This window comes from Anolis sagrei, chromosome 5 (assembly GCF_037176765.1).
Source record: "Anolis sagrei isolate rAnoSag1 chromosome 5, rAnoSag1.mat, whole genome shotgun sequence".
Lineage (NCBI taxonomy): Eukaryota > Metazoa > Chordata > Lepidosauria > Squamata > Dactyloidae > Anolis > Anolis sagrei.
In genome coordinates, this window is record NC_090025.1 from 199,651,021 (window position 1) to 199,678,779 (window position 27,759).

Sequence of the window (27,759 nt, forward strand, 5' to 3'; positions counted from 1 at the left end):
TGATTTGAATGCAATATTCCTGCTTCTTGGCAGAATGGGGTTGGACTGGATGGCCCAGGAGGTCTCTTCCAACTCTTTGATTCTATGATTCTATATCCACAAACCAGATAGCATGAATCCAAGGCAGGCAACCTTGAACTAGAAGCAAGAAGAAACTTAGACGCTTGAATACATGAATTCCAAGAATAGAGGATCAAAAACCGAGAGCCGTTCACCTGAATGCAACATTGCTCTCACAAGGATTTTACTCGCAGGAACCACTTTAAAAGGCCTCAATTCCTCCCATAACATCATTCCTCACGCACCTGCTTTTCCGCTCCTTATCTCTAGGCCTCTGGGAAAAGCGAGTCTGTTTCTGTTGTGCACTCTGCCTCCAGAGTTCCAAGTGCCTTGACCTGGACAAATATTCATCTCCTGCATTTCTCTCAGCCAGAACTTCAGTTCTCATGAGAACTGATATCGTTTTCTCCAATCTCGTAGGAAATGCTAAGAGATTCCAAAACAACTCTCTCCAAGCATCATCCTCTGGGACCTCTGAATCTATCCCAGCACCTCCTTCCTCATCTTCTGACCACATTGTGTGGCCCAGGACTGGACGCAGGGCTATCATTCCAGGTAAGAAGGTCTGACCAAAGCAGAAAAAGGAGAGGGGCCCCCAAAGGCCATCCAGTCCAGCCCCCTTCTTTCTTCCACAAGGAAAAGCAATATCCCTTTCATCACCTTTTTTGCTCCGCTGCAGGATCTCGTTGGCTTCCTTTAAGGTGACGCCGGCGGGGGCCACCACCAGGTCGCTGCGCTTGGTCATCACCTGCATTTGGGGTCCGAAGGGAGACCATAACATAGGTTAGCCATAAGGTGATAGATAGCCCTTTCCTCCCCACTATTATCATCATTATTTGCACTATTATTGTTATTATTATAACAACTACTAGCCGTGCCCGGCCACGCATTGCTGTGGCCCTCAGAAAACAGAAGATTTCCAGAGATGGAACAATCTGGGCTAGGGAACTCCTCCCACCAAAGCTTTCCTGCTGGCTTTAAGGTGCAAGGCTATTCAAAGGTAATCCAGGTGGGCAATTGCAACATTCACAATTGGCTCAAGTAGAAATTGAGCGGGGCGGGGCCAACGAGTCATATTCATGCATGCGCTATAATGTCTTTTTGTTTTTTGGGGTTTTGAAGTCCCTTCTGTGTTTTTGTTTGCATGAGTGATGGTCACTTGTTGGTCTGATAGATGTCTTGTGTCCAAATTTGGTGTCAATTCATCCAGTGTTTTTTGAGTTATGTTAATCCCACAAATGAACATTACTGTTGGGAATCAGCCTGTGTTTGTGTTCCAGGATCATGATGCTTATGATGTGAGTAATGATGTTGCCGAGGCTGAGGTGCAAGATGGAGATGGTTTGGTCAATGATTTTCAGGCAGACAATGACAGAGAGGCCCCAGTGCAAAGGGCAGTTTCTCATGAGAATATCCCTGCTGGGCCTCGCAATGATAATTCACTCCCTCTCTCTGTGAGCTCTCAAGATTTAGTAATAATAATAATAATAATAAAAAACCTTTATTTATACCCTGCTACCATCTCCCGAAGGACTTGGTGCGGCTTACAAGAGGCCGAGCCCAAATACATCAGTAAAACCCAACAACAACAGTACAATAATTTATTTATTTTTTGCCGTGTCAGGACTGACTCCTGGTGTGAGAGAATTGGCCATCTGCAAGGACGTTGCCCAGAGGACGCTCAGATGATTTGATGTTTTTATCATCCTTGTGGGAGGCTTCTCTCATGTCCCCGCATGAGGAGCTGGAGCTAATAGAGGGAGCTCATTCGCCTCTCCCCGGATTCGAACCTGCGACCTGTCGGTCTTCAGTCCTGCCGGAACAGGGGTTTAACCCACTGCGCCACTGGGGGCTCCAGTCCCTTTATTATTATTTTTATAATAATAATAATAATATTTTTATAATAATAATTAAAAAAAACCTCATAAACAAAGCAAAAAACATAAACAATAACACCGTGGCACATTAAAGCCTGTGGCAGGGCCAAATGTAGTACTTAAGATCTTTAAAATGTTGGGCATGATCAGCACATAGGGAGTTGAAGGATAGGCAGCTGGAGATCAACTCTGTGTTTACGAAAAACTCTGTGTTTACGTCGCTCCGAAAGACTTCGTCAGATAAGGGGCAAGTGTGGGGGAAAGCAAAACCAGTTTCTGGGTTTGGGGATATAAGGTTTGCTTCAAGGGGAAACCTGTTAGATCAGGCATCGTTTGGAAATCAAATTCATGTGCTATGGAAATCCTGTTCATGGGGTCTTGTTCATGTGGAGAATTTTAGCCTTGTGGATTGTCTTTGCTTCCTGTTGATTCCTGCCTGGGTAAACACTGCCTTGGAACTGCTTTTTTATATATCTAAGCAATATATAAGCAATATATAAGCAATGTGTGGACATTGCTTTGTGTTATTGCATTTTACTGACATTACTTTTTGAGACCTTCTTACTTCCTTACAAGCATTTATTTTTACTGGCTATTTACTAAGTTTCAATAAAAGAGGATTTGTTTCTTCACTCATCGTGTGGTGTGTTTTCAAGTCAGAGGGCTTTTTCCTGACCTGGAGTGCAACAGTTACATTTTTATTTATATAGATTATTATGGTTTCAATTATTATTACATTTATTATTATTCCACTGGCACAAAAACACAGTATGTCACAGCAAATGAGATCTATATGCTGAATTTCATATCACAAAATCACAAGTCGAAACTTTTATTATTATTATTATTATTATTGCGCCTCAGATTAAGCTTCACCTTGCTCTCAAACACCACCAGACCACGGCTGTAAGAATTATAGTTTATTGTAAGGTTTCCAAAAGAAGGCAAAGGTTAAGTCAGTACAAAGTTACAAAGTTCAGGTAAAATGCCCGGTACAGTTCCAGAAATCCTTACGAGAAAATCAAGATAAACAAGAGTCATGAAGCAGGAAGCACAAACCCTGTGCCAATCAACTTAGTCCAAAAGCAGCACAAAGAAACCCAGGCTCCAAGCCTCCTGTCTCCCAATGCAGGAGCATGAAACTGCTAGCAGAAAGCCACGTTGAAACTGACAGCTGTGAATTGCCAGTGAAAGCCTTAAATACTTTTACACATCAAAACAATCTACTTTCCCACTGCTCCCTTGACCCGTCGCTGACCTAACTTGGCAGCGATCCGCGAGCTCCTTCTCACAGTTTTGTTATCCCTTTGAAGCAGCACCTGGACCTCATCCTTATCAGCTGCATTCCTGTCCTGTGAGAACTGCTTCTCCAACTCTACTGAGAAAACTGTGGCTGAGAAAACTGAAACCCATCAGGCTGCTCAGGAGACTGTTGAACCACAACAATTATTATCATTAGGTTTATTATTGACAGCATTGCACCTAATTCCGCAAATATAGTCCAAGCCACACATGGTGACATTTCCATTCATGCTATCATGACCGTACCCTTTTGGGGCCGTCGGGCTTTCCTTGGTGCTTACCTCGCTCAAGGGGGTGCCGTAGTCCTTCTCGGAGAGGAAGTCGATGTCGCGGGAGGTGACGATGCCCACCAGCGTGCTGCCCATCTTGCCGGCCTCGGTGACCGGGATCCCCGAGAAGCCGTGCCGCACCTTGGCCTCGAAGACGTCGCCCACCGTGTGTGAGGGGCTCAACACCACCGGGTCCGTGATGAAGCCCTGCTCAAACTTCTGCACCCAAGAGAAGGCACACAACAATGCATCAAAGGGTGTCGTCGGTGGTGGAGCACCTTCTTGGTCAAACGTCATGGTTAGGAATTCTCCCAAAAACAACAGCAGAGCATCTATCATATATTCTGCAGTTATTGGTGATGGAAGGGTTAATGTGAGTATTAGTTCTAGAGGGTTTGGTAATCTGTAAGTGGGAATTCATGGGTGAAAGCAATTAGGGGTGGAGGTGTACATGAGACGGGTTGCAGCTGGGTGTTACTGGACTTAAGGAGCTAACCTTGAGACTGATATTGGGAGAAAAGTATCTGTTGTATTTTGGTGGTGGATGCTGCTGGTTTTCCCCCCAGGTCTGTTGGATTTTTTTTTTTGGTATCCTGACCTGTCTCCTGTAATCTTGGAATCCTGGAACCTTGAATCTTTGGACTGGCTTTTGACTACGGTATAGACTCTTGCTCCCTGGACTCTGTTATTGAACTCTCGGCGTTTGACCCCTGGACTGGACCCTTTTGGCTACAAAGTTATTTTTGCTATCATTTTTTGTTTTTTCTGTGTCTGAGTGCTATCTTTGTGTTTTATATTTTGGTCTATTCAAACAGCCAGACAGTAAGTGCTGTTTTAATTAAACTGTTTGATAAAACTGGGAGTTTGGTTCATCTCTACCTAAATAAGGCAGAGCCCTGGCAACGTGAGAGCATCCAAAAAGGCAAACAGGATACTTTTTGCATTTTTGGATGATGCAAAAATGGCTAGTTTCACAGATTTTATCTCGTGTCACAATGCTGACAGCAATAGCACATTTGGTTCAGACGGCAATTCCTGTCTCACGCCTTGGATTTACATTCATGCTGATATTCCTGTAACTTTTCATGACTTTGATTTAATGCTCAAGTTTTGTTCCTGTATTTTCATGTGTCTTTGGTTTTGTGGTCCTGGATTATTTTGGAATCACAGACTCTTTTTCCCTTTGAATCTTGTCATGGTTTTGGACACTGAAGTTTGGATTCTTGTTTTCCATGTTTAAGTGACTTTTTTTATGGAAAATACTTTATACTTCTCTTGATCATTTTTTCTCCTTTTGCTGAAGCTATTTTTTCTTCTTCAATAAACTGCTTGCTTAGACAGAGCTCTGGTGTGTGACATTGGTTCAGAGGTGCTTTCCCAGCCCTGGTGTGCGACATATTGTTTTGTTTTGGGTTGCTGCGAGTTTTCCGGGCTGTATGGCCATGTTCCAGCAGCAAATGTGTCCAAATGGATGGTGACTATGTGTCCAAACGGTATGTTGAATGGTAGTTTTGTGCAGAGGACAGTTCAGGCTAGGATCTGGAGCAACTTCTGCTGTTATAGGTTCATTCGTAACGTTTTTATGACACAGGAGGCAAACCTTTTTGCCCCACCTGGGTGTGTGTGTATATACACAAATGGCTGCCCACCACAGAATGGAGGGAGATGCTCACCTTCACCTTTCGGACCTCGTTGGCCTGGAACTCGGGGGTGCAGTTGTGGTGGATGATGCCAATGCCGCCCATCAGCTGCAAAGGGAGCAGAAGTCAGAAGGAAGGAAGGGTCAACGGAGATTACCACTCTCAAATCCATGGGACCAGCCTGTTGGGACTCAGCCTGTGCTTGAACCTGTGCTTGTGTTTCAGTCTCCTGATGTTTCTGTGTCTGATGGGGGGTAATGAGGAGGGAAGTCAGTCCCCTGTTGAGTCTCATGTGGGGGATGCTGGGACTGACTCTGAGGTGCAAGATGGAGACACTTGGTCAATGAGTTTCATGAAGACACTGACAGAGAGGCTTTGGTGCAAAGGGCAGATTCTCATGAGAATGTTCCTGTCAGGCCTTGGGAGAAAGGTTTATTCTCTCCGTCTGTGAGCTCTCCAGATTCTAGTTTGGAAAACAGTCTGACGCCTGGTAAAGTTAATAAGGAGTCAGATAAGCAGAGTCGGCGGCTGGAGATTAGCCAGAATCGACGAGAGGCCCAATGTTTATGTCAATTAAAATTCAAATACTGGGGGGAAACGAAACCAGTTCTTGGGATTTAAGGTTTTCCGGTAGAAAATCTTGTCAGATCAGGCATCGTTTGGAAACCTGGCATAAGCCTCATGGAATTCCTGTTCAGGTGGTCTCGTCTTCATGGTTTTTTCTAACCTTTCAACTTGACAAGCAGCGTCTGCTCTGTTCTTGCTCCTTGGTTGATTCCTGTCTGGATTATCAGTGTCTTGGATTATATTTTATGCTTTTTGAATATTGCTTTTGACTGCACCTGGAATATTGTGTCCAATTCTGGGCACCACAATTCAAGAGAGATATTGACTCTAAGCTGGAATGTGTCCAGAGGAGGGCGACTAAAATGATCCAGGGTCTGGAGAACAAGCCCTATGAGGAGCGGCTTAAGGAGCAAAGGATGTTTAGCCTGAAGAAGAGAAGGCTGAGAGGAGATATGATGAGGGCCATGGATAAATATGTGAGAGGAAGCCACAGGGAGGAGGAGGAGGGAGCAAGCTTGTTTTCTGCTTCCTTGGAGACTAGGACGCAATGGAAGAATGGCTTCAAACTACAAGAGAGGAGATTCCATCTGAACATGAGGAAGAACTTCCTGACTGTGAGAGCCGTTCAGCAGTGGAACTCTCTGCCCCAGAGGGAGTGTGGTGGAGGCTCCTTCTTTGGAAGCTTTTAAACAGAGGCTGGATGGCCATCTGTCAGGGGTGATTTGAATGCAATATTCCTGCTTCTTGGCAGAATGGGGTTGGACTGGATGATGGCCCAGGAGGTCTCTTCCAACTCTAGGATTCTATGATTCTATGCTACGTTTGGACACTGTGTCTTCTTGCTGCCTTTACATGCTTTATTGCTTTTTGGAACCTTATCTATCTTTACAAGCATTTATTTCTACTGACTTTTTTGCAAAGCTTTAATAAAAAGGTTTGTTCCTTCACTCAACGTGTGGTGTGTTTATAGTCAGAGGGGCCATTTCCTGTTCTGGAGTGCAACACAGCCAGCCCTTTGGGTCTAGTGCAGCCCACCCACCCAACAGGGTCCAGCCTCACAGGGATTAGCATCACAGAATCGTAGACCTGGAAGGGACCTCTAAAGGCCATCTAGTCCATCCTTTTCTGCCATGGAAGAAAAGCACAATCAAAGCTCCCCAACAGATGGCCCTCCAACTTTTGGTTCAAACCCTCCAAAGAAGGAGTTTCCAACAGATTCTGAGGCAGAGAGTTCCACTGCTGAACAGCTTTTAAGGTCTTCCTAATGTTCAGACGGAATATCCTTTCCTGTTATTTGAACCTATTGCGTCGAGTCCTAGTCTCCAGGGCAGAGAAAACAAGCCTGCTCCCTCTTCCTTACGGCACCTTTTCACATTTTTAAACATGGCTCTCATGGCTCTCTTCTCTCAACCTTCTCTTTGCAGGCTAAACAGACCCTGATCTTTAAGACGCTCCTCAGAGGGGTTCATGGTCTCCATAGTTTGCCGGTCCACCTGACTACAAGGAAGACCTTTCTGTAGACACCAGGAAAGCCTGAAGGCTTCACATGATTGGGTTCAAATGACAGGAGATTCCACCTGAACATTAGGAAGACCTTCCTGACCACACAACCTGTTCAACAGTGGAATTGTCTGCCTTGAATCTGCTATCAGTTTCTCCTGCAATCTGGCAGAGCGCCTGAGACCTTGGTTTGCTTTCCTTTGCTGACTGAAAGCACTTCTCCTATCTACTGGCTCATTGATTTCTGCAGCTGGTCCAGGTGGCGAGCCTTTCTCAGGCTCAAAGCCCTGGGAATTCTCTGGTAGCAATTCAGGCCATCATCCCCAAACCCTTCAGGAACATTCCCCTCAGAAAGGACACTTTGAACAGGAATCCTATTGTCATTCTTTGCATCTAGAGCAACCTCATCATTAGACACATGAACCTCATTGTCACTTCCAGATCATTAGACACAATCACAGGCTGGATTCCAACAGGCCCCTCCATACTCCCCCCCCCCCCAATTCAGGGGTCTCACCGCCATGGCGATGGCCATGTCCGACTCTGTGACCGTATCCATCGGGGACGAGATGAGGGGGGTCTTCAGGGTGATCTTCCGGGTCAGTGCCGAGGTCAGGTCCTGCGCAGGACAGGAGGAAGAGCATCATGCCCATCAATCTATAACATCCTACTTTATTTACATCAGGCATAGGTAAACTTCGGCCCTCCAGGTATTCTGGACTTCAATTCCCACAATTCCTAACAGCCAGTAGGACCCTAATTCTCTTGGGGATACAATGCCACACTGGTCACGTATAATCAACATCAGGAAAACCAATACCCTAAGCCGCTCCGAGCCCTAGGGGAGTGGCGGCATATACGTTTGAATAACAAATAAATAAATTAATAAAATTATTTTGGTTCCTGGATTTTATTTATTTGTCGTGTCAGAGCAATCAGTCCATTATATTACATTTCTAACAGAACAAAGCAAACAAACAGTGGATTAAATGTCCTGTGACCAGCATCTGGCCACTTGGAGTGCCTCTGGTGTTGCCTCAAGAAGGTCCTCCATTGTGCATCATGTGGCAGGGCTCAGGGTGCATTGCAGCAGGTGGTCAGTGGTTTGCTCTTCTCCACACTCGCATGTCGTGGACTCCACTTGGTGCCCCCATTTCTTGAGGTTGGCTCTGCATCTCGTGGTGCCAGAGCGCAGTCTGTTCAGTGCCTTCCAAGTCGCCCAGTCTTCTTTGTGCCCAGGAGGGAGTCTCTCATTGGGTATCAGCCAATTCTGGGTTTGAGCCTGCCACTTTTGGACTCTCGCTTGCTGAGGTGTTCCAGCGAGTGTCTCTGTAGATCTTAGAAAACTATTTCTTGATTTAAGTCATTGACGTGCTGGCTGATACCCAAACAGCGGATGAGCTGGAGATGTCTCTGCCTTGGTCCTTTCACTATTGGCTGCTACTTCCCGGCAGATGTCAGGTGGTGCGATACCGGCTAAGCAGTGTAATTTCTCCAGTGGTGTAGGGCGCAGACACCCCGTGATAATGCGGCATGTCTCATTAAGAGCCACGTCCACTGTTCTAGCGTGGTGAGATGTGTTCCACACTGGGCATGCGTACTCAGCAGCAGAGTAGCAAAGCGCAAGGGCAGATGTCTTCATTGTGTCTGGTTGTGATCCCCAGGTTGTGCCAGTCAGCTTTCGTATGGTATTGTTTCTAGCGTCCACTTTTTGCTTTATATTCAGGCAGTGCTTCTTGTAGGTAAGAGCACGGTCCAGAGTGACTCCCAGGGATTTGTTTGCGCTGCAATGCTCCAGTGGGATTCCTTCCCAGGTGATCTTCAGAGCTCGGGATGCTTGTCTGTTCTTGAGATGAAAGGCACATGTCTGTGTTTTAGATGGATTAGGAATCAGCTAGTTTTCCCTGTAATAGGCAGTAAGAGCACCTAGAGCTTCGGAGAGCTTCTGTTCAACCCTCTCAAAACTCCCTGCTTGAGCAGTGATGGCATGATCATCAGCATAGATGAAGCTCTCTGTCCCTTGTGGCAGTGGCTGGTCATTTGTGTAAATGTTGAACATGGATGGAGCAAGCACGCTCCCCTGCGGCAGGCCGTTCTTCTGTTTCCGCCATCTGCTTCTTTGGCCCTGGAACTCAACAAAAAAGCTCCTGTTCTGTAGCAGGTTTCCTATGAGGCGGGTGAGGTGGTCGTCCTTTGTGATATTCTACATTTTTCTCAGGAGGAGGCATTGGTGGTTCACAGTCTCATAGGCTGCTGACAGGTCTATGAAGACAGCTCCTGTGATCTGCTGCCTTTCAAAGCCATCTTCTATGTAATGTAATGTAATGTGTTAACTACTTCATGTGCTGTATTTACTTTTATTTTATTTATTTACCATATATATATATATATATATATATATATATATATAAGGGGTGTGTGTGTGTGTGTGTGTGTGTGTGTGTGTGTGTGTGTGTGTATATATATATATATATATATATATATATAAGGTAAAGGTAAAGGTAAAGGTAGTCCCCTGACATTAAGTCCAGTCATGTCTGACTCTGGGGTGTGGTGCTCATCTCCATTTCTAAGCCAAAGAGCCAGCATTGTCCGTAGACACCTCCAAGGTCATGTGGCCACGGGCATGACTGCATGGAGCGCCATTACCTTCCCGCCGGAGCGGTACCTATTGATCTACTCACATTTGCATGTTTTCGAACTGCTAGGTTGGCAGAAGCTAGGGCTGACAGCGGAAGCTCACGCCGCTCCCCGGGATCGAACCTGCGACCTTTCGATCAACAAGCTCAGCAGTGCTTTAACCCACTGCGCCACCGGGGGCTCCACACACACACACACACACACACACACACATATATATCGCCTTTCTCAGCCCTGAATCTCTACCCTGCGTTTTCTCTCTTAATAGATGATTCATATTGCATTTTAATATGTCGCCGTTCCCCATCTTCAATCCATGGAGAGAGGCCCGTAATAAGAAACAACAACACAACAACAACAGTGTGTGCTCACTGCAAATAGCAGACAACGATGGCTAATAATTCATTGACCCTGTTTGTATCCGAAAGGGATCCCGGCATCCCTCCCTGGCCTGACCTTCACCCGCACAGATCCCAGATTATCCAACAAGTGCGTTTGGACTAATTAGCGCTGACGAACTTACTCCCGCCACCCAAACCCTAAAGAGAAGGTTGTTAAAAATAACACTGTGCCACACAATTTCAGTTCCTGAGTGGGAGCCCTTGGTGGCGCAGTGGGGTTTTTTCCCCTATGTAACTTTTATGAAGTTGATTGTTGTTTATGTTTTGGTTTTATTTTGTTGTAATGTGTTGTCCAGGCTTGGACCCATGTAAGCCGCTCCGAGTCTCCATCGGGAAGATGGTGGCGGGGTATAAATAAAGATTATTATTATTATTATTATTAAACCCTTGTGCCGGCAGGACTGAAGATTGACAGTTTAGTAAACTTTTCCCATGTTTTTATGATGGACCCAATTAGAAGATGACATTGATAACCCAGGAAAGGAAATCAGAGTGTGTGCCGTAGAGACTCGAACTCACCACCTCGTCCGCCGTGAAGTCAATGAAGCCGGGAAGGATCAGGAAGTCGCTGCGGAAAGGAAGGGAGAAAACGGCGTTACCTCTCATCCAACGGACATGGAGACAAAGCCAACCAGGAAAAGGAAAAATGCTTATTTATCTATTTACTAGCCATCCCCTGCCACATGTTGCTGTAGCCCACATGGGGGTTCTGTCTGGGTGGTTTGGCCCAATTCTATTGTTGGTGGGGTTCAGAATGCTCTGTGATTGTAGTGAACTATAAATCCCAGCAACTACAAATCCCAAATGTCAAGGTCTATTTCCTCCAAACTCCATCTGTCTTCATATTTAGGCATATGGAATTTTTGTGTCAAGTTTGGTCCAGATCCATCATTGTTTGAGTCCACAGTGATCTCTGGATGTGGGTGAACTACAACTCCAAAACCCAAGGACACTGCCCACCAAACCCTTCTAGTGTTTTCTGTTGGTCATGGGAGAACTGTGTGCCAAGACTGGTTCAATTCCATCATTGGTGGAGTTCAGAAAGCTCTGTGATTGTAGGTGAACTATAAATCCCAGCAACTACAACTCCCAAATGTCAAGATTCTATTTCCCTGAAACTCCACCAGTGAACATTTGGGCATATTGAGTATTCATGTAGAGTTTGGTCCAGATCCATCATTGTTTGAGTCCACAGTGATCTCTGTATGTAGGTGAACTACAACTCCCAAACTCAAGGTCAATGCCCACCAAACCCTTCTGGTGTTTACTGTTGGTCATGGAAGTCCTGTATGCCATGTTTGGTTCAATTCCATCATTGGTGGAGTTCACAATGCTCTTTGATTGTAGGTGAGCTATAAATCCCAAAAACTTCAACTCCCAAATGACGAAATCATTTTTTTGAGTGAAGGACATACATTGGGTTGTTAGGAGTATTGTGTCCAAATTTGGTGTCAATTCGTCCAGTGGTTTTTGAGTTCTATGAATCCCACGAACGAACATTACGTTTTTATTTATATAGATTTATCAATTCTGGCCCAACTTACCTGTCCGAACACACCTCCCCTTACGAACCTGCCAGGACTTTATGATCGTCTGGGGAGGCCCCGCTCTTGGTCCCGCCTTCGTCACAAGTACGCCTGGCGGGGACGAGAGACAGGGCCTTCTCAGTGGTGGCCCCTTGGCTATGGAACGCCCTCCCAAGGGAGATCAGATCGGCTTCTTCGCTCCCAACATTTTGGAAAAAACTCAGGACATGGCTATTCAAGCAAGCATTTGCAAATATTGAGTAATGGACATAGGAATTGGAACAACTACACGATGAGACTGGACAATGTTTGTGTAATGAGAACTGATTGATTTACTAGCTGTACCCGCCGCGTGTTGCTGTGGCCAACCTTTCCTCCCTCTTTCTTTCCTTCCATCCTTCCCTTTTCTTCTTTTCCTCTCTCCTTCCTTCCTTCCTTCCTTCCTTTCTTCCTTCTCTGCCTCTTTCCTTCCTTCCCTTTTTCTTTTCCTCTCCTTTCTTCCTTCTCTACCTCTTTCCTTCCTTCCTTTGCTTTTTGCTTCCATCCTTCTTTCTCTCTTTCATTCCCTCCCTCTTTCTCTCCTTCTTTTCCTGTTTCCTTTGCTCCCCCTTTCTTTCATTCCCTTTTCTTCTTTCCCTCTCTTTCTTCCTTCTCTACCTCTTTCCTTCCTTCCCCTTTTATATTTTCCTTTCTTCCTTCACTCCTTCACTTTTTTCTTCCATCCTTCTTTCTCTCTTTCTTTCCCTCCCTCTTTTTGTCCTTTTTCCTTCTCTACCTCTTCCCTTCCTTCCTTTGCTTTTTGCTTCCATCCTTCCTTCCCTCCCTCTTTCTCTCCTTCTTTTCCTGTTTTCTTTGCTCCCTCTTTCTTTCCTTACCCTTTCTTCTTTCCCTCTCTTTCTTCCTTCTCTACCTCTTTCCTTCCTTCCCCCTTTTTCTTTTCCTTCTCCTTTCTCTCCTTTATTTATTTCAATAGATTATTATTATTATGATTATTATTATGTGTTGCATTACAAATATTATTATGTGTCACATTGCAAAGATATTATTATTATTATGTGTTGCATTGCATTGCAAAGATTATTATTATTATTATTATTATTATTATTATGTGTTGCATTGCAAAGATATTGTTATTATTATGTGTTCCATTGCAAAGATTATAATAATAATAATTATTATTATTATTTGTTGCATTGCAAAGACATTGTTGTTATTATTATGTGTTGCATTGCAAAGATATTGTTGTTATTATTGTTATTATGTGTTGCATTACAAATATTATGTGTTGCATTGCAAAGATTATTATTATGTGTTGCATTGCAAAGATATTATTATTATTATGTGTTGCGTTGCATTGCAAAGATTATTATTATGTGTTGCATTGCAAAGATATTATTATTATTATTATTATGTGTTCCATTGCAAGATATTATTATTATTATGTTTCATTGCAAAGATTACTATTATTATTATTGTTTGTTGCATTGCAAAGACATTGTTATTATTATTATTATGTGTTGCATTGCAAATACATTATTATTATTATTATTATTATTATGTGTAGCATTACAAAGATTATATTATTATTATTATGTGTTGCATTGCAAAGATTATTATTATTATGTGTTGCATTACAAAGATTATATTATAATTATTATTACTATTACATGTTGCAAAGCTGAGGGGTGGGCTGGATGACCTCTGGGTACCCCTTCTTGCCATGATAAGATTGCCTTAAGATCACCATAGGTCAGAAAACAACTCAAAAGCCCACACCAAAAAAAGGATATAAAGTAAATAAATCCACCATTCCAAAGACTAATAATAATAATAATAATAATCTTCCAAGGTCCAACTTGCTAGTACCGGCTGCCGCCTTAGCATCCGTATTATGCTGGTTTGTCTCTAAAATGTCTACGCGATTTAGAAAATCTCCAAACCTTGCACAGGATGCCTTGACAGGAGTGCAAAGAAGCCACATCACAAAGCAATATTTCCTTTCAATCTGATGCATGCAAAGCCTTGCTTTGCATGCATCAGATTGAAAGGAAATATTGCTTTGTGATGTGGCTTCTTTGCACTCCTGTCAAGGCATCCTGTGCAAGGTTTGGAGATTTTCTATGCTTTGCATGCGCAGGCATTTGTTTTGCAAAGAGTTTCCTGGTTGCTTTTGGACCAGCTGCTTGGGCCCTTAATGCAAAACATCCCATTTCCCAAAGGGGTTTGTTGCAAAAAATTACGCCATAATGAAATAAATTTATGATGAATGGAATCTGCATTTGAGAAAAATTTATGTCCTTTCTAAAGTTTGAAGGGACGGCAATGCACGAGCGCTGCATGCAAGATAGGGCTCCCGTTTCCTGCCATCGATCAAGAAGTGCATTTTGATGGGCAGCACCATGCTGACCCTGAGCTGAACGTCAGCCAGCAGCGTGACGATGCAGCAAAGAAGGCCAATGCTGTTTTGATTTATGAACTGCATTAATCGAACTGCAGCAATAGTATCTGCTAACAAAGCCTCATATCTCCAAAACTGCCTTATTGCACTAATTGCAAACTTAAATTGAGCCTTTAGAAATGGTAGTGGATGCATCCCCAAAAAGACAAGAAAATGCAATTACAGCAAATAACATGCATAATTTTTATTATCTCCCCCTCCCAAATGTTAGAGGTTTGGAACCAAAGGAAGAATTAATTGGGGGGGGGGGGGGGGGCAGCATGAAAAAATGTGTATTATGTGTTGTATTGCAGAGATATTATTATTATTATTATTATTATTATTATTATTATGTGTTGCATTGCAAAGATATTATTATGTGTTGCGTTGCATTGCAAAGATATTATTATTTTTATGTGTTGCATTACAAATATTATTATTATTATTATTATTATTATGTGTTGCATTGCAAAGATATTATTATTATTATATGTTGCATTGCAAAAATTATTATTATTATTATTATTATTATTATGTGTTGCATTGCAAAGATATTATTATGTGTTGCATTGCATAGCAAAGATATTATTATTATGTGTTGCATTACAATTATTATTATTATTATTATTATTATTATTATGTGTTGCATTGCAAAGATATTATTATGTGTTGCATTGCATAGCAAAGATATTATTATTATGTGTTGCATTACAATTATTATTATTATTATTATTATTATTATGTGTTGCATTGCAAAGATATTATTATTATTATATGTTGCATTGCAAAAATTATTATTATTATTATTATTATTATGTGTTGCATTGCAAAAATTATTATTATTATTATTATTATTATTATTATTATGTGTTGCATTGCAAAGATATTATTATTATTATGTGTTGCTTTGCAAAGATATCATTATTATTATTATGTGTTGCGTTGCATTGCAAAGATTATTATTATTATGTGTTGCATTGCAAAGATATTATTATTATTATTATGTGTTGCTTTGCAAAGATATCATTATTATTATTATGTGTTGCGTTGCACTGCAAAGGTTATTATTATTATGTGTTGCATTGCAAAGATATTATTGTGTTGTATTACAAAGATTATTATTGTTATTATTATGTGTTGCATTGCAAAGATATCATTATTATTATTGTGTTGCATTGCAAAGATATTATTATTATTATTATGTGTTGCATTGCAAAGATATTATTATTATTATGTGTTGCATTGCAAAGATATTATTATTATTATGTGTTGCTTTGCAAAGATATCATTATTATTATTATGTGTTGCATTGCAAAGATATTATTATGTGTTGTATTACAAAGATTATTATTGTTATTATTATATGTTGCATTGCAAAGATATTATTATTATTATTATTTTATTATTATTATTATTATTATTATTATTATTATTATTTTATAAATAACTAAGGGAGAGGCAGAAATATGTCCAATATTTTGCATTGTGCATGCTGACCTGAAACCCGGGCTGCAAGCCATGAATCGGATGAGGAAGTTGGGGAAGTTCGGCCGGAGAAGAGGAGCGAAGCCGACGGCCAGGATTCAATGTATGTATATTTCATCATATATCTGAGAGGAGGTCCCAATTAGGAGGAGGAGGAGGAGGGGCAAGGGTCGCTTCCTGCTGCTCCAGGGACTGGGATGCAAAGGAGTCAGGGCATCCCAGGACTTCCTGAGGGCTAAGAGCTGCTTATAGCAATGGTTGGACTAGATGGCCTTGGGGGTCCCTTTCCCAACGTATTATTCTACGACAGATATATCATAGAACACTACGTGTCTGCCTATCTATCGATATCTATGGCTGGGTGACCATCTGTTGGGGGTGATTTGATTGTGCTTTTCCTGCCAAGCAGAAGGGGGGTTGGACTGGATGGCCTTTGGGGGTCCCTTCCCAATTTATTATTACTATATCTATGGCTGGGTGACCATCTTTTGGGGATGATTTGATTGTGCCTCCCTGCCAAGCAGAAGGGGGTTGGACTAGATGCTCTTTGGGGGTACCTTTCAAATTTATTATTCTATGACAGATATGTCATAGAACAATATATGCCTGCCTATCTATCGATATCTATGGCTGAGTGACCATCTGTCGGGGATGATTTGATTGTGCCTCCCTGCCTAGCAGAAGGGGGTTGGACTAGATGGCCTTTGGGAGTCCCTTCCCAATTTATTATTCTATGACAGATATATCATAGAACAATATGTCTGCCTATCTATATCAATCAATCAATTAATCAATCAATCACAGATATACTATTCTATGACAGATATATTTTAGAAAAGTGTGTGTCTGCCTATCTATCGATATCTAAGGCTGGGTGGCCATCTGTTGGGGGTGATTTGATTGTGCTTTTCCTGCCTAGTAGAAGGGGGTTGGACTAGATGGCCTTTGGGGGTCCCTTCCCAAGTTATTATTTTACAACAGAGACATGTCAATTATATTATCTGCCCATATCTATTGCTGGATGGGCATCTGTCGGGAGGGCTCACGTGGCGTGTTCCTGCCTGGCAGAAAGAAGAGGGTTGGACTAGATGGCCTTTGGGGGTCCCTTCCAAATTTATTATTCTACGACAGATATATAACAGAACAGTGTCTGTCTTCCTATCCATCTATATCTACAGCTGAGTGACCATCTGTCGGGGATGATTTGATTGTGTCACCCTGCCAAGCAGAAGGGGGTTGGACTAGATGGCCTTTGGGGGTCCCTTCCCAATGTATTATTCTACGACAGACTTTCCTTCTTTCCACAGAGGTTGGAGATGGAATAACAACAACAACAACAACAATTTATTTATTTGCAACCCACCCAATCTCATCCTTAGGGAGGGGTTTATTATTATTGTGTCCCAGCTTTGGGTGTGTGTGGTCCGACTACATGTCCTTTGGGGGACCCTTTTGGTCATGTGACTCGAGATATCCCTTCCTTCCTGTTGTTGTTGGTGTTGTTGTTGTGTATTTACTTACTTGTAGGTGAGCCCGTCGGAGGTGGCAAAGAGCTGCTGGGCGGTGAGTCCATCCTCGGGGACGTATCCGGTCCCGCCGCTGATCAGGTATTCCGCCAGGCTGCAGGTATAATGGGGGGGGGGGGGGCAGGAAGTGGGGGAGGAAGTAGAGAGGGAGGGAGATCCCCAAGGAGGAAGCAAAAGGGGGGGGGGGGCAGAGAGGAAGAAGAGAGGATGTTAGCCCAGCAAGAGAACCCTGCATCGCCCCAAAAGGCCCCCTACCCATAAGATCCTACCCCTCCTTCCTCCTCTCCTTCCTTCTCTTCCTCCCTGCCACGTTTCCCTCTTTCCATCTTTTCCTTCCTCTTTCCCTTCCTCCCATCCTTCCTTCCCTCCTCCTACGTTTTCTTCCCTCCATCCAACTTCTTTTCCGCCTTCCATCTTTTCCTTCCTTCTCTTCCATTGCTCTTCCTCCACATTTTCCTTCCTTCCTTGCTACATTCTTTTCCTCCTTTTCCTTTACTTCCTCTTTCCCTTCCTCTCATCCTTCCTTTCCTCCTCCGTTTTCTTCCCTCCATCCAACTTCTTTTCCGCTTTCCATCTTTTCCTTCCTCCTCCTACGTTTTCTTCCCTCCATCCGACTTTTTTTCTGCTTTCCATCTTTTCCTTCTCTTCCATTGCTCTTCCTCCATGTTTTCCTTCCTTCCATGCTACATTCATTTCCTCCTTTTCCTTTACTCCCTCTTTCCATCTTTTCCTTCTGTCTCTTTCTCTCCCCCACCCAGTTTTCCCCCTTCCCACTTCCTCCTCTATCCTTTCCTTCTTCCTCCTACTTCTTTTCCTCTTTCCATCTTTTCCTCCCTTCCATTCCCCTTCCCTCACTTCCTTTCCTTCCCTTTCTCCTTCCCTCCCACCCACCCTTCCTCTTTCCTTCCTTCCTTCCCACTCTTGCTTCCTTTCCATCCTTCTTTCCTTCTCTCTTCACCCACGATTTCCTCTCCTCCTTCCATGCTTCATTCCTTCCCTCCTTTTCCTTCCTTCCTATTTCCATCTGTTCCTCCCTCTCACTTCCTCCTCTCACTTTTCCTCTTTCCACATTTTTCTTCCTTCTCTTCCATTCCTCCTCCTCCTCCACCACCATGTTTTCCTCCCTCCCTCCCATGCTTAGTTCCTTCCCTCCTTTTCCTTCCTATTTCCCTCCCACTTCCTCCTCTTTCCTTCCTTCTCTTCCTCCCTCCCACCCTTCCTTCTCTTACTTCTCTTCTCCTCTGTTTCCTTCCCTTCCACTTCCTTCCTTCCCTTCCCTTCGTCTCTCCCCCTTCTTTTGTTCCATCTTCCTCCTCTTTCCTTTCCTTCCTTCTCTTCCTCCTTCCCTCTCTCCCCATCTCTCCCACTTCCTCCCTTCCCCTTTCTTTCTTTCATTCTCTTCCTCTCTCCCCTTCCTTCTTTCCATCTTTTCTTCCCTTCTCTCTCCTCTACCTTTCCCTCCCTCCCATGCTTAATTCCTTCCCTCCTTTTCCTTCCTTCCTATTTCCATGTGTTCCTCCCACTTCCTTCTCTTTCGCTCTTCCTCTTTCCATATTTTCCTTCTCTTCCACTCCTCTTCCTCATCCACATTTTCTCCCTCCCTTCCATGTTTAATTTCTTCCCACCTTCCTTCCTCTTTCCTTCCTTCACTTCCCTCCCCTCCTTCCCGATTTCCCTCCCACTTCCTCACTTCCCTTCTTTTCCTTCCTATTTCCATCTTTCCCTCCTTCCCTCTTCCTTTGCTTTCCTCTTTCCATATTTTCCTTCCTTCTCTTCCATTCTGCTTCCACGTTTCCCCTTCCCTCCCATGCTTCCTTCCTTCCCTCCTTTTCCTTCCTTCTCTTCCCCTCCCTCCCTTCCCCTTCCTTCCTTCCTTTCCCTTCCTCCTTTCCTTCCTTCCCTTCCCTTTCCCTCACATGCTTCATTCCTTCCCTCCTTTCCCTTCCTTCCTTCCTATTTCCATCTTTTCCTCCCTCCCTCTTTCCTCTTTCCATATTTCCCTTCCTTCCCTTCCCTTCCTCTCCCTCCTCCACGTTTTCCCCATTTCCCTCCCCCTTCCTTCCTTCCCTTCTCTTCCTCCTTTCCTCCCTTCCCTTCCCTCTCCCTCCCATGCTTCCTTCCTTCCCATGCTTCATTCCTTCCCTCCTTTCCCTTCCTTCCTTCCTATTTCCATCTTTTCCTCCCTCCCTCTTTCCTCTTTCCATATTTCCCTTCCTTCCCTTCCTCTTCCTCCTCCACGTTTCCCCATTTCCCTACCCCTTCCTCCCTTCCCCTTCCTTCCTTTCCTCCTTTTCCTTCCTCCCTTCTTCTTTCCATATGTCCCTTCCTTCCCTTCCTCTTCCTCCTCCACGTTTTCCCCATTTCCCTCCCCCTTCCTCCCTTCCCCTTTCTTCCTTCCCTTCTCTTCCTTCTTTCCTCCCTTCCCTCTCCCTCCCATGCTTCCTTCCTTCCCTCCTTTTCCTCCCTTCCTCTTTCCATATGTCCCTTCCTCTTCCCCTCCCACTTCCTCCTCTTTCCTTTCCTTTCCTCCCTCCCACCCTTCCCTTGCATCCCCTCCCTCTTCCTTCCTCCCTCCTTCCACTCTTTCCCTTCCTCCTCTTCCCTTCCTTTTCCTTCCTCTTCCCTACCTGGGCGGCTCCCCTTCGCCCATGGCGGTGCCTGCACCAGGACCAGGACCAGGGGGCTCTCCTTCCTCCAGGCCGGGCCTCCTCTTCCCCTTCCTCTCCTTCCCTTCCTCCTTCCCTTCCCTTTTCCCTCCCAGCTCCGGGTCTTTCTCGTGCGCCACGCACGGGGGCGGGGCCAAAACAGGCCACGCCCTCCGCGCCCACCGCGCACATTCTCCCCTTTTCTCCTGAAAGCGAGTCAGGGCGGGGACTAGCCCAAGCCACGCCCCTTTGTGGGCGGGGCGTGCGGGCAGCAGCACCACCACCCAAGGCAGGCTCGCCCTCTCCTTTGTTTTGAACTACAACTCCCAGCGTTCCTAGCTGCCTCGCGAGCTTAGAGGGGCTTCTGGGAGTTGGAGTCCCAAACCTCTTGCCAGGAGAGCAATCACTGCCTTGCTTTCCTTGCCTTCTTTTCCTTCCATTCGCTTTCCTTCTTTTCCCTTCTTTCCTTCCTTCCTCCTTCCTTCCTTCCTTCCTTTCTTTCTTTCCTCACGCCTTTTCCTCTTTTCTTTCTCTCCTTCCTCCTTCCTTCCTTCCTTCCTTCCTTCCTTCCTTCCTTCCTTCCTTCCTTCCTTCCTCTTCTCCTTCCTCTCCTTCCATTCAGTAACCTTTGTCTGTTTTCCCTTCTTTCTTTCTTTCCTTCTTTCTTTCCTTCCTTCCTTCCTCTTCTTCTCCTCTCTTTGCTTTCCTTCTTTTCCTTCCATTCAGTAACCTTCTTTGTCTGTTTTCCCTTCTTTCCTTCCTTCTTTCTTTCCTCACGCCTTTTCCCCTTTTCTTTCTCTCCTTTCTCCTTCCTTCCTTCCTCTTCTTCTTCTCTCTTTGCTTTCTTTCTCTTCCTTCCATTCAGTAACCTTTGTATGTTTTCCTTTCTTTCTTTCTTTCTTTCTTTCTTTCTTTCCTTCCTTCTTTCTTTCCTCACGCCTTTTCCCCTTTTCTTTCTCTCCTTTCTCCTTCCTTCCTTCCTTCCTTCCTCTTCTTCTCCTCTCTTTGCTTTCCTTCTTTTCCTTCCATTCAGTAACCTTTGTCTGTTTTCCCTTCTTTCTTTCTTTTTTCTTTCTTTCTTTCTTTCCTTCTTTCTTTCCTCACGCGTTTTCCTCTTTTCTTTCTCTCCTTCCTCCTTCCTCCTTCCTTCCTTCCTTCCTTCCTCTTCTTCTCCTCTCTTTGCTTTCCTTCTTTTCCTTCCATTCAGTAACCTTTTTTGTCTGTTTTCTTTCTTTCCTTCCTTCTTTTTTTCCTCACGCGTTTTCCCCTTTTCTTTCTCTCCTTTCTCCTTCCTTCCTTCCCTCCCTCCCTTCCTCTTATTTTCCTCTCTTTGCTTTCCTTCTCTTCCATCCATTCACTAATCGTTCCTTCCTTCTTTGTTTTATTTTCCTCCTGCCTTTTCCCCTTTCCTTTCTCTCTCTCTCTCTCCCTTCCTCCTTCTTTTTCTTCCTTCCTTCCTTTTCTCTTTTCCTCCTTTCCCCCTCCCTCTTTCCTTTCCTTGTCTTCCTTTTCCTCTCCTCATGCTTTCCCTCCTTTCCTGTCTCTCCTTTTCTCTTTTTCTTCCTTCCTTTTCTCCTTCCCTCATACACCTTTCCCTTCTCTCTTTCCTTCTCTTCCTTTCATTCAATAACCTTCTTTGTCTGTTTTCTCTTCTTTCCTCCTTCTCTCCTCTCCTCATACTTTCCTCCCTTTCCTTTCTGTCTCTCTCCTTTCCTTCTCTTCCTTCCATTCACTAACCTTCATTCTCTGTTTTCCTTTCTTTCCTTCCTTCTTTCATTTCCTCCCCTCATGCTTTTTTCTTTCCTTTCCCTCCTTTCCCCTCCTTCCTTCCTCTTCTTTTCCTCTCTTTGCTTTCCTTCCCTTCCATCCATTCACTAATCTTTTCCTCCTTTCCTTCCTTCTTTGATTTCATTTCCTCATGCCTTCTCTCTCTCCTTTCCTTCCTCTGCTTTCTCTTCCTGCCTTCCTTCCTTTTCTCTTTTTTCCCTTTCCCTTTTCTCCCTCGTCTTTCCTTCCCCTTCTTTTTCTTCCTTCCATTTCTCTTTCCCTCATACACCTTTTTTTTCTCTCTTTCCTATCCTTCTCTTCCTTTCATTCACTAACCTTTTTTCTTTCCTTCCTTCTTTCATTTCCTCGCCTCATGCTTTTACCCTTTCCTTTCTCTCTCTCCCTTTTTCTTTCCTTTCTCCTTTTCCTTTCCTTCTCTTCCTTCCATTCACTAACCTTCTTTATCTCTTTTTCTTCTTTCTATCTTTCTTTCCTTCCTTCTTTCCTCATACTTTCCTCCCTTTCCTTTCTGTCTCACCTTTTCTTTTCCTTCCTTCCTTCCTTTTCTCTTTCCCTCCTACACCTTTCCCTTCTCTCTCTCCTTTCCTTCTCTTCCTTTCATTCACTAACCTTCTTTATCTCTTTTTCTTCTTTCTTTCATTCTTTCCTTCCTTCCTTCTTTCCTCATACTTTCCTCCCTTTCATTTCCTTCTTTTCCTTCTTTTCTTCCTTTTTCTCTTTCCCTCCTACACCTTTCCCTTCTCTCTCTCCTTTCCTTCTCTTCCTTCCATTCACTAACCTTCATTCTGTTTTCCTTCCTTTCCTTCCTTCTTTGATTTCATTTCCTCTTGCCTTTCCCCTTTTCCTTTCCCTCTCTCTCCCTTCCTCCTTCTTTTTCTTCCTTCCTTCCTTTTCTCTTTTCCTCCTTTCCCCCTCTCTCTTTCCTTTCCTTGTCTTCCTTCCTTCTTTCCTCTCTGTCTCTCCTTTTCTCTTTTTCTTCCTTCCTTTTCTCCTTCCCTCATATACCTTTCCCTTCTCTCTTTCCTTTCCTTCTCTTCTTTCCATTCAGTAACCTTCTTTGTCTGTTTTCTCTTCTTTCCTTCCTTCTTTCCTCTACTCATACTTTCCTCCCTTTCCTTTCTGTCTCTCCCTTTCTCTTCTTTTTCTTCCTTCCTTCCTTTTCTCTTTCCCTCACACACCTTTCCCTTTTCTCTCTCTCCTTTCCTTCTCTTCCTTCCATTCCCTAACCTTCATTCTCTGTTTTCCTTTCTTTCCTTCCTTCCTTCTTTCCTCTCCTCATACTTTCCTCTCTTTGAAAATTACAATCAAAGCACCCACAACAGATAGCCACTCAGCCTTTGTAATAATAATAATAACAATAATAATAGGAGCAACCCCAAAGGCCATCCGGTCCAACCCCATTCTTTCTGTCAGGCAGAAAAGGCCCAGCCCTTGCAATAATGATAACAAGAACAAACTCCAATATGCTGATGACAATGTCATCTGTGCACATCCAGAAGAAGACCTACAAGCCACTCTAAACACCTTCGCAGAATCATACGAGAAGCTCGGCCTGTCATTGAACATCGAGAAAAGCAAAGTGCTCTTCCAGCAGACATCAGCCCATCCCTCTCCAATGCCAGAAATACAGTTTAATGGTTGAACATTAGAAAATGTGGACCATTTCCGCTCCCTTGGCAGCCACTTCTCCACCAAAGTCAACATTGACACTGAAATACAACACTGCCTGAGCTCTGCGAGTGCAGCATTTTTCCGAATGAAGCAGAGAGTGTTTGAGGACCAGGACATCCATAGGGAGACCAAGGGGCTTGTTTATAAAGCCATTGTCTTCCCAACCCTGCTATACGCCTGCGAGACATGGACTGTCTACAGACATCAACATTGACACTGAAATACAACACCGCCTGAGCTCTGCGAGTGCAGCATTCTTCCGAATGAAGCAGAGAGTGTTTGAGGACTGGGACATCCGTAGGGAGACCAAGGGCTTGTTTATAAAGCCATTGTCTTCCCAACCCTGCTATACGCCTGCGAGACATGGACTGTCTACAGACATCAACATTGACACTGAAATACAACACTGCCTGAGCTCTGCGAGTGCAGCATTCTTCCGAATGAAGCAGAGAGTGTTTGAGGACCAGGACATCCATAGGGAGACCAAGGGGCTTGTTTATAAAGCCATTGTCTTCCCAACTCTGCTATACGCCTGCGAGATGTGGACTGTCTACAGACATCAGCATTGACACTGAAATACAACACTGCCTGAGCTCTGCGAGTGCAGCATTCTTCCGAATGAAGCACAGAGTGTTTGAGGACCAGGACATCCGTAGGGAGACCAAGGGGCTTGTTTATAAAGCCAGGGTCCTCCCAACTCTACTATATGCCTGTGAAACGTGGACTGTCTACAGATGTCATATGCCACTCCAGGAATGATTCCATCAGAGCCTGAGCTCTGCGAGTGCAGCATTCTTCCAAATGAAGCAGAGAGTGTTTGAGAACCGGGACATCCGTAGGGATACCAAGGTGCTTGTTTATAAAGCTATTGTCCTCCCAACCTTGCTATATGCCTGTGAAACGTGGACTGTCTACAGACGTCACATGCAACTCCTGGAATGATTCCATCAGCGCTGCCTCTGGAAAATCCTGCAAATCTCTTGGGAAGACAGGCGGGGAAACGTCAGCGTGCTGGAAGGAGAAGCAAAGACCACCAGCATTGAAGCGATGGTCCTCCAACATCAACTCCACTGGACCAGCGACGTTATCCAGATGCCCGACCACCGTCTCTCAAAGCAGTTGCTCCACTCTGAACTCAAGAACGGAAAATGGAATGTTGGTGGGCAGGAAAAGAGATTGAAAGATGGGCTCAAAGCCAACCTTAAAAACTCTGGCATAGACACTGAGAACTGGAAGCTCTGGCCCTTGAGCGCTCCAGCTGGAGGTCAGCTGTGACCAGCAGTGCTGCAGAATTTGAAGAGGCACGAATGGAGGGCGAAAAAGAGAAACGTTCCAAGAGGAAGAAGGCGCGTCAAGCCAATCCCGACCGGGACCACCTTCCACCTGGAAACCGATGCCCTCACTGCGGAAGGGAGAACATATGGGTCAAGATTCGGGGTCCACAGTCACCTATGGACCCACCGCCAGGACATAGAATCACAGAATCAAAGAGTTGGAAGAGACCTCCTGGGCCATCCAGTCCAACCCCATTCTGCCAAGAAGCAGGAATATTGCATTCAAAGCACCCCTGACAAATGGCCATCCAGCCTCTGCTTAAAAGCTTCCAAAGAAGGAGCCTCCACCACACTCCCTCCGGGGCAGAGAGTTCCACTGCTGAACGGCTCTCACATCTTGGAAGACTTTCCCTATCAGACGAGGGATCGCCTAAGTATGTAAGTAAGTAAGTAAGTAAGTAAGTAAGAAGAACAATAGCGGAAACCCTAGCTCAACACCATTCTGCCCTACAGGAAAAGCACCATCAAAGCACCCCCAACAGATGACCATCCCGCCTTTGTAATAGTACTACTAATAATGGCAGAAACTCCAGGGGCCACCCATTTTTTTTATGATAGATCTAATTAGGAAATTGCATTCATAACATCATAGTGTGACAAAGTGTAATGGGGTCGGCCAGGGTGTATCATCCATGTATATACTGATTTAAGAAATATACAAGGTATTATTTCTATGATTGTGAGTGTGTGTGCCCCCCCCCCCCCCACCTGCTGACCAACAGTATGCATCATGTGTTTGGAGTGAGACCGGATCTCATTCTGGCCAACTGGACACGAGATGCACTTATGAGGTTATTTAATTACACGCTTGCTTCCTTTGCTTTCCTCTTCCTCACGTGACTTCCAAACTCGAGACCCTCTGCCCAGCTTCTTCTGAATGGAATGATAGAACAACAGAGAAAGAGACCCCAAAGGCCATCCAGTCCATCCCCTTCTGCCATGCAAGGAGGCACCATCAAAGCCCTCCTGACAGATGGCCACCCAGCCTCCATAATAATAATAATAATAATAATAATAATAATTGATGATGATGATGATGAGGAAGAACTTCCTGACTGTGAGAGCCGTTCAGCAGTGGAACTCTCTGCCCTGGAGTGTGGTGGAGGCTCCTTCTTTGGAAGCTTTGAAACAGTGGCTGGATGGCCATCTGTCAGGGGTGATTTGAATGCAATATTCCTGCTTCTTGGCAGAATGGGGTTGGACTGGATGGCCCATGAGGTCTCTTCCAACTCTTTGATTCTATGATTCTATGATGATGATGATGATGATGATGATGATTATATACTAGCTATCCCTTGCCACGCATTGCTGTGGCCCACTCTGGTGGTCATGGGGGTTCTGTGTGGGAGGTTTGGCCCAATTCCATCGTTGGTGGGGTTCAGAATGCTCTGTCATTGTAGGTGAACTACAAATCCCAGCAACTACAACTCCCAAATGTCAAGATTCTATTTTCCCCAAACTCCACCAGTGTTCACATCTGGGCATATTGAGTATTCATGTAGAGTTTGGTCCAGATCCATCATTGTTTGTGTCCACAGTGATCTTTGGATGTAGGTGAACTACAACTCCAAAACCAAAGGACACTGCCCACCAAACCCTTCCAGTATTTTCTGTTGGTCATGGGAGAACTGTGTACCAAGTTTGGTTCAATTCCATCGTTGGTGGGGTTCAGAATGCTCTTTGATTGTAGGTGAACTATAAATCCCAGCAACTATAACTCCCAAATGACAAAATCAATTTTTTTTTAGTGAAGGACATACATTGGGTTGTTAGGTGTCTTGTGTCCAAATTTGGTGTCAATTCGTCCAGTGGTTTTTGAGTTCTGTTCATCCCACAAATGAACATGACATTGTATTGTCGAAGGCTTTCATAGCTGGAATCATTCAGTTCTTGTGGGTTTTTTCGGGCTATATGGCCATGTTCTAGAGGCATTCTCTCCTGACGTTTCGCCTGCATCTATGGCAAGCATCCTCAGAGGTAGTGAGGTCTGTTGGAACTAGGAAAGTGGGTTTATATATCTGTGGAATGACCAGGGTGGGACAAAGGGCTTTTGCAAAAACAGCAGAGAGAAAAACAGGCAAGGACATCTAATCACCTTTCAAGAAGAGTTTGCTCCAGGCACAGTCAGCCCATTGTATGCTAATCAAGGTGGTCAGTTGAAAGATCCACACCCAGCCCAACTTACAAAAGCCTTTTGTCTCACCCTGGTCATTCCACAGATAGATAAACCCCTTTTCCCCAGCTCCAGCAGACCTCACCTCTGAGGATGCTTGCCATAGATGCAGGCGAAACGTCAGGAGAAATGCCTCTAGAACATGGCCATATAGCCCGAAAAAAACCCACAAGAACTGAACATGACATTTTTATTTATATAGATGTCTGGCACAAGCCAGTCAAGGTGGTCCCAGTGGTGATGGGCACATTGGGTGCAGTGCCTCAAGACCTTGGCCTGCACTTAAACACAATTGGGGCTGACAAGATTACCACCTGCCAGCTGCAGAAGGCCACCCTACTGGGATCTTCACGCATTATTATATACATCACATAGTCCTAGACACTTGGGAACAGTACGACGAGTGACCTTGTTTGCCGTGGACTCGTCTTGTTGTGTTTCAAATAATAATAATAATAATAATAATAATAATAATAATTCCATCTGAACATGAGGAAGAACTTCCTGACTGTGAGAGCTGTTCAGCAGTGGAACTCTCTGCCCCGGAGGGAGTGTGGTGGAGGCTCCTTCTTTGGAAGCTTTGAAACAGAGGCTGGATGGCCATCTGTCAGGGGTGATTTGAATGCAATATTCCTGCTTCTTGGCAGAATGGGGTTGGACTGGATGATGGCCCAGATGATGGTCTCTTCCAACTCTTTGATTCTAGGATTCTAATAATAATAATAATAATAATAATAGGAGTTGGAAGAGACCTCAAGGGCCATCTAGTCCAACCCCCTTCTTCCAAGCAGGAAAAGCACAATCAAAGCACCCCCGACAGATAGCCATCCAGCCTCTGTTTAATAATGGTGATGATGATAGATCCAAGCACAATATGTAAACAATCCAACCCTTTCTGCCATGGCTGGAGTTACACTT

The 27,759-nt window shown here is 44.3% G+C and overlaps 1 protein-coding gene across 2 annotated transcripts in view; it reads right to left on the minus strand.

The window, feature by feature from the left end:
• Positions 1 to 20,025, minus strand: part of IMPDH1 (inosine monophosphate dehydrogenase 1) — a 55,117-nt gene extending 35,092 nt beyond the window's left edge. Inside the window, exons 1-7 of one of the 2 annotated variants that reach the window (XM_067469422.1) lie at positions 19,858 to 20,025; positions 17,226 to 17,324; positions 10,776 to 10,824; positions 7,733 to 7,834; positions 5,182 to 5,256; positions 3,521 to 3,727; positions 721 to 808 (exon numbers count right to left, since the gene is read on the minus strand). In XM_067469422.1, the coding sequence (XP_067325523.1) occupies positions 721 to 808; positions 3,521 to 3,727; positions 5,182 to 5,256; positions 7,733 to 7,834; positions 10,776 to 10,824; positions 17,226 to 17,324; positions 19,858 to 19,880 (643 nt within the window). In that variant the 5' untranslated portion in view covers positions 19,881 to 20,025. The remainder of the gene's footprint in view (positions 1 to 720; positions 809 to 3,520; positions 3,728 to 5,181; positions 5,257 to 7,732; positions 7,835 to 10,775; positions 10,825 to 17,225; positions 17,325 to 19,857) is intronic. The other variant, XM_067469423.1, reaches the window with a different exon arrangement.
• Positions 20,026 to 27,759: the final 7,734 nt, after the last annotated feature.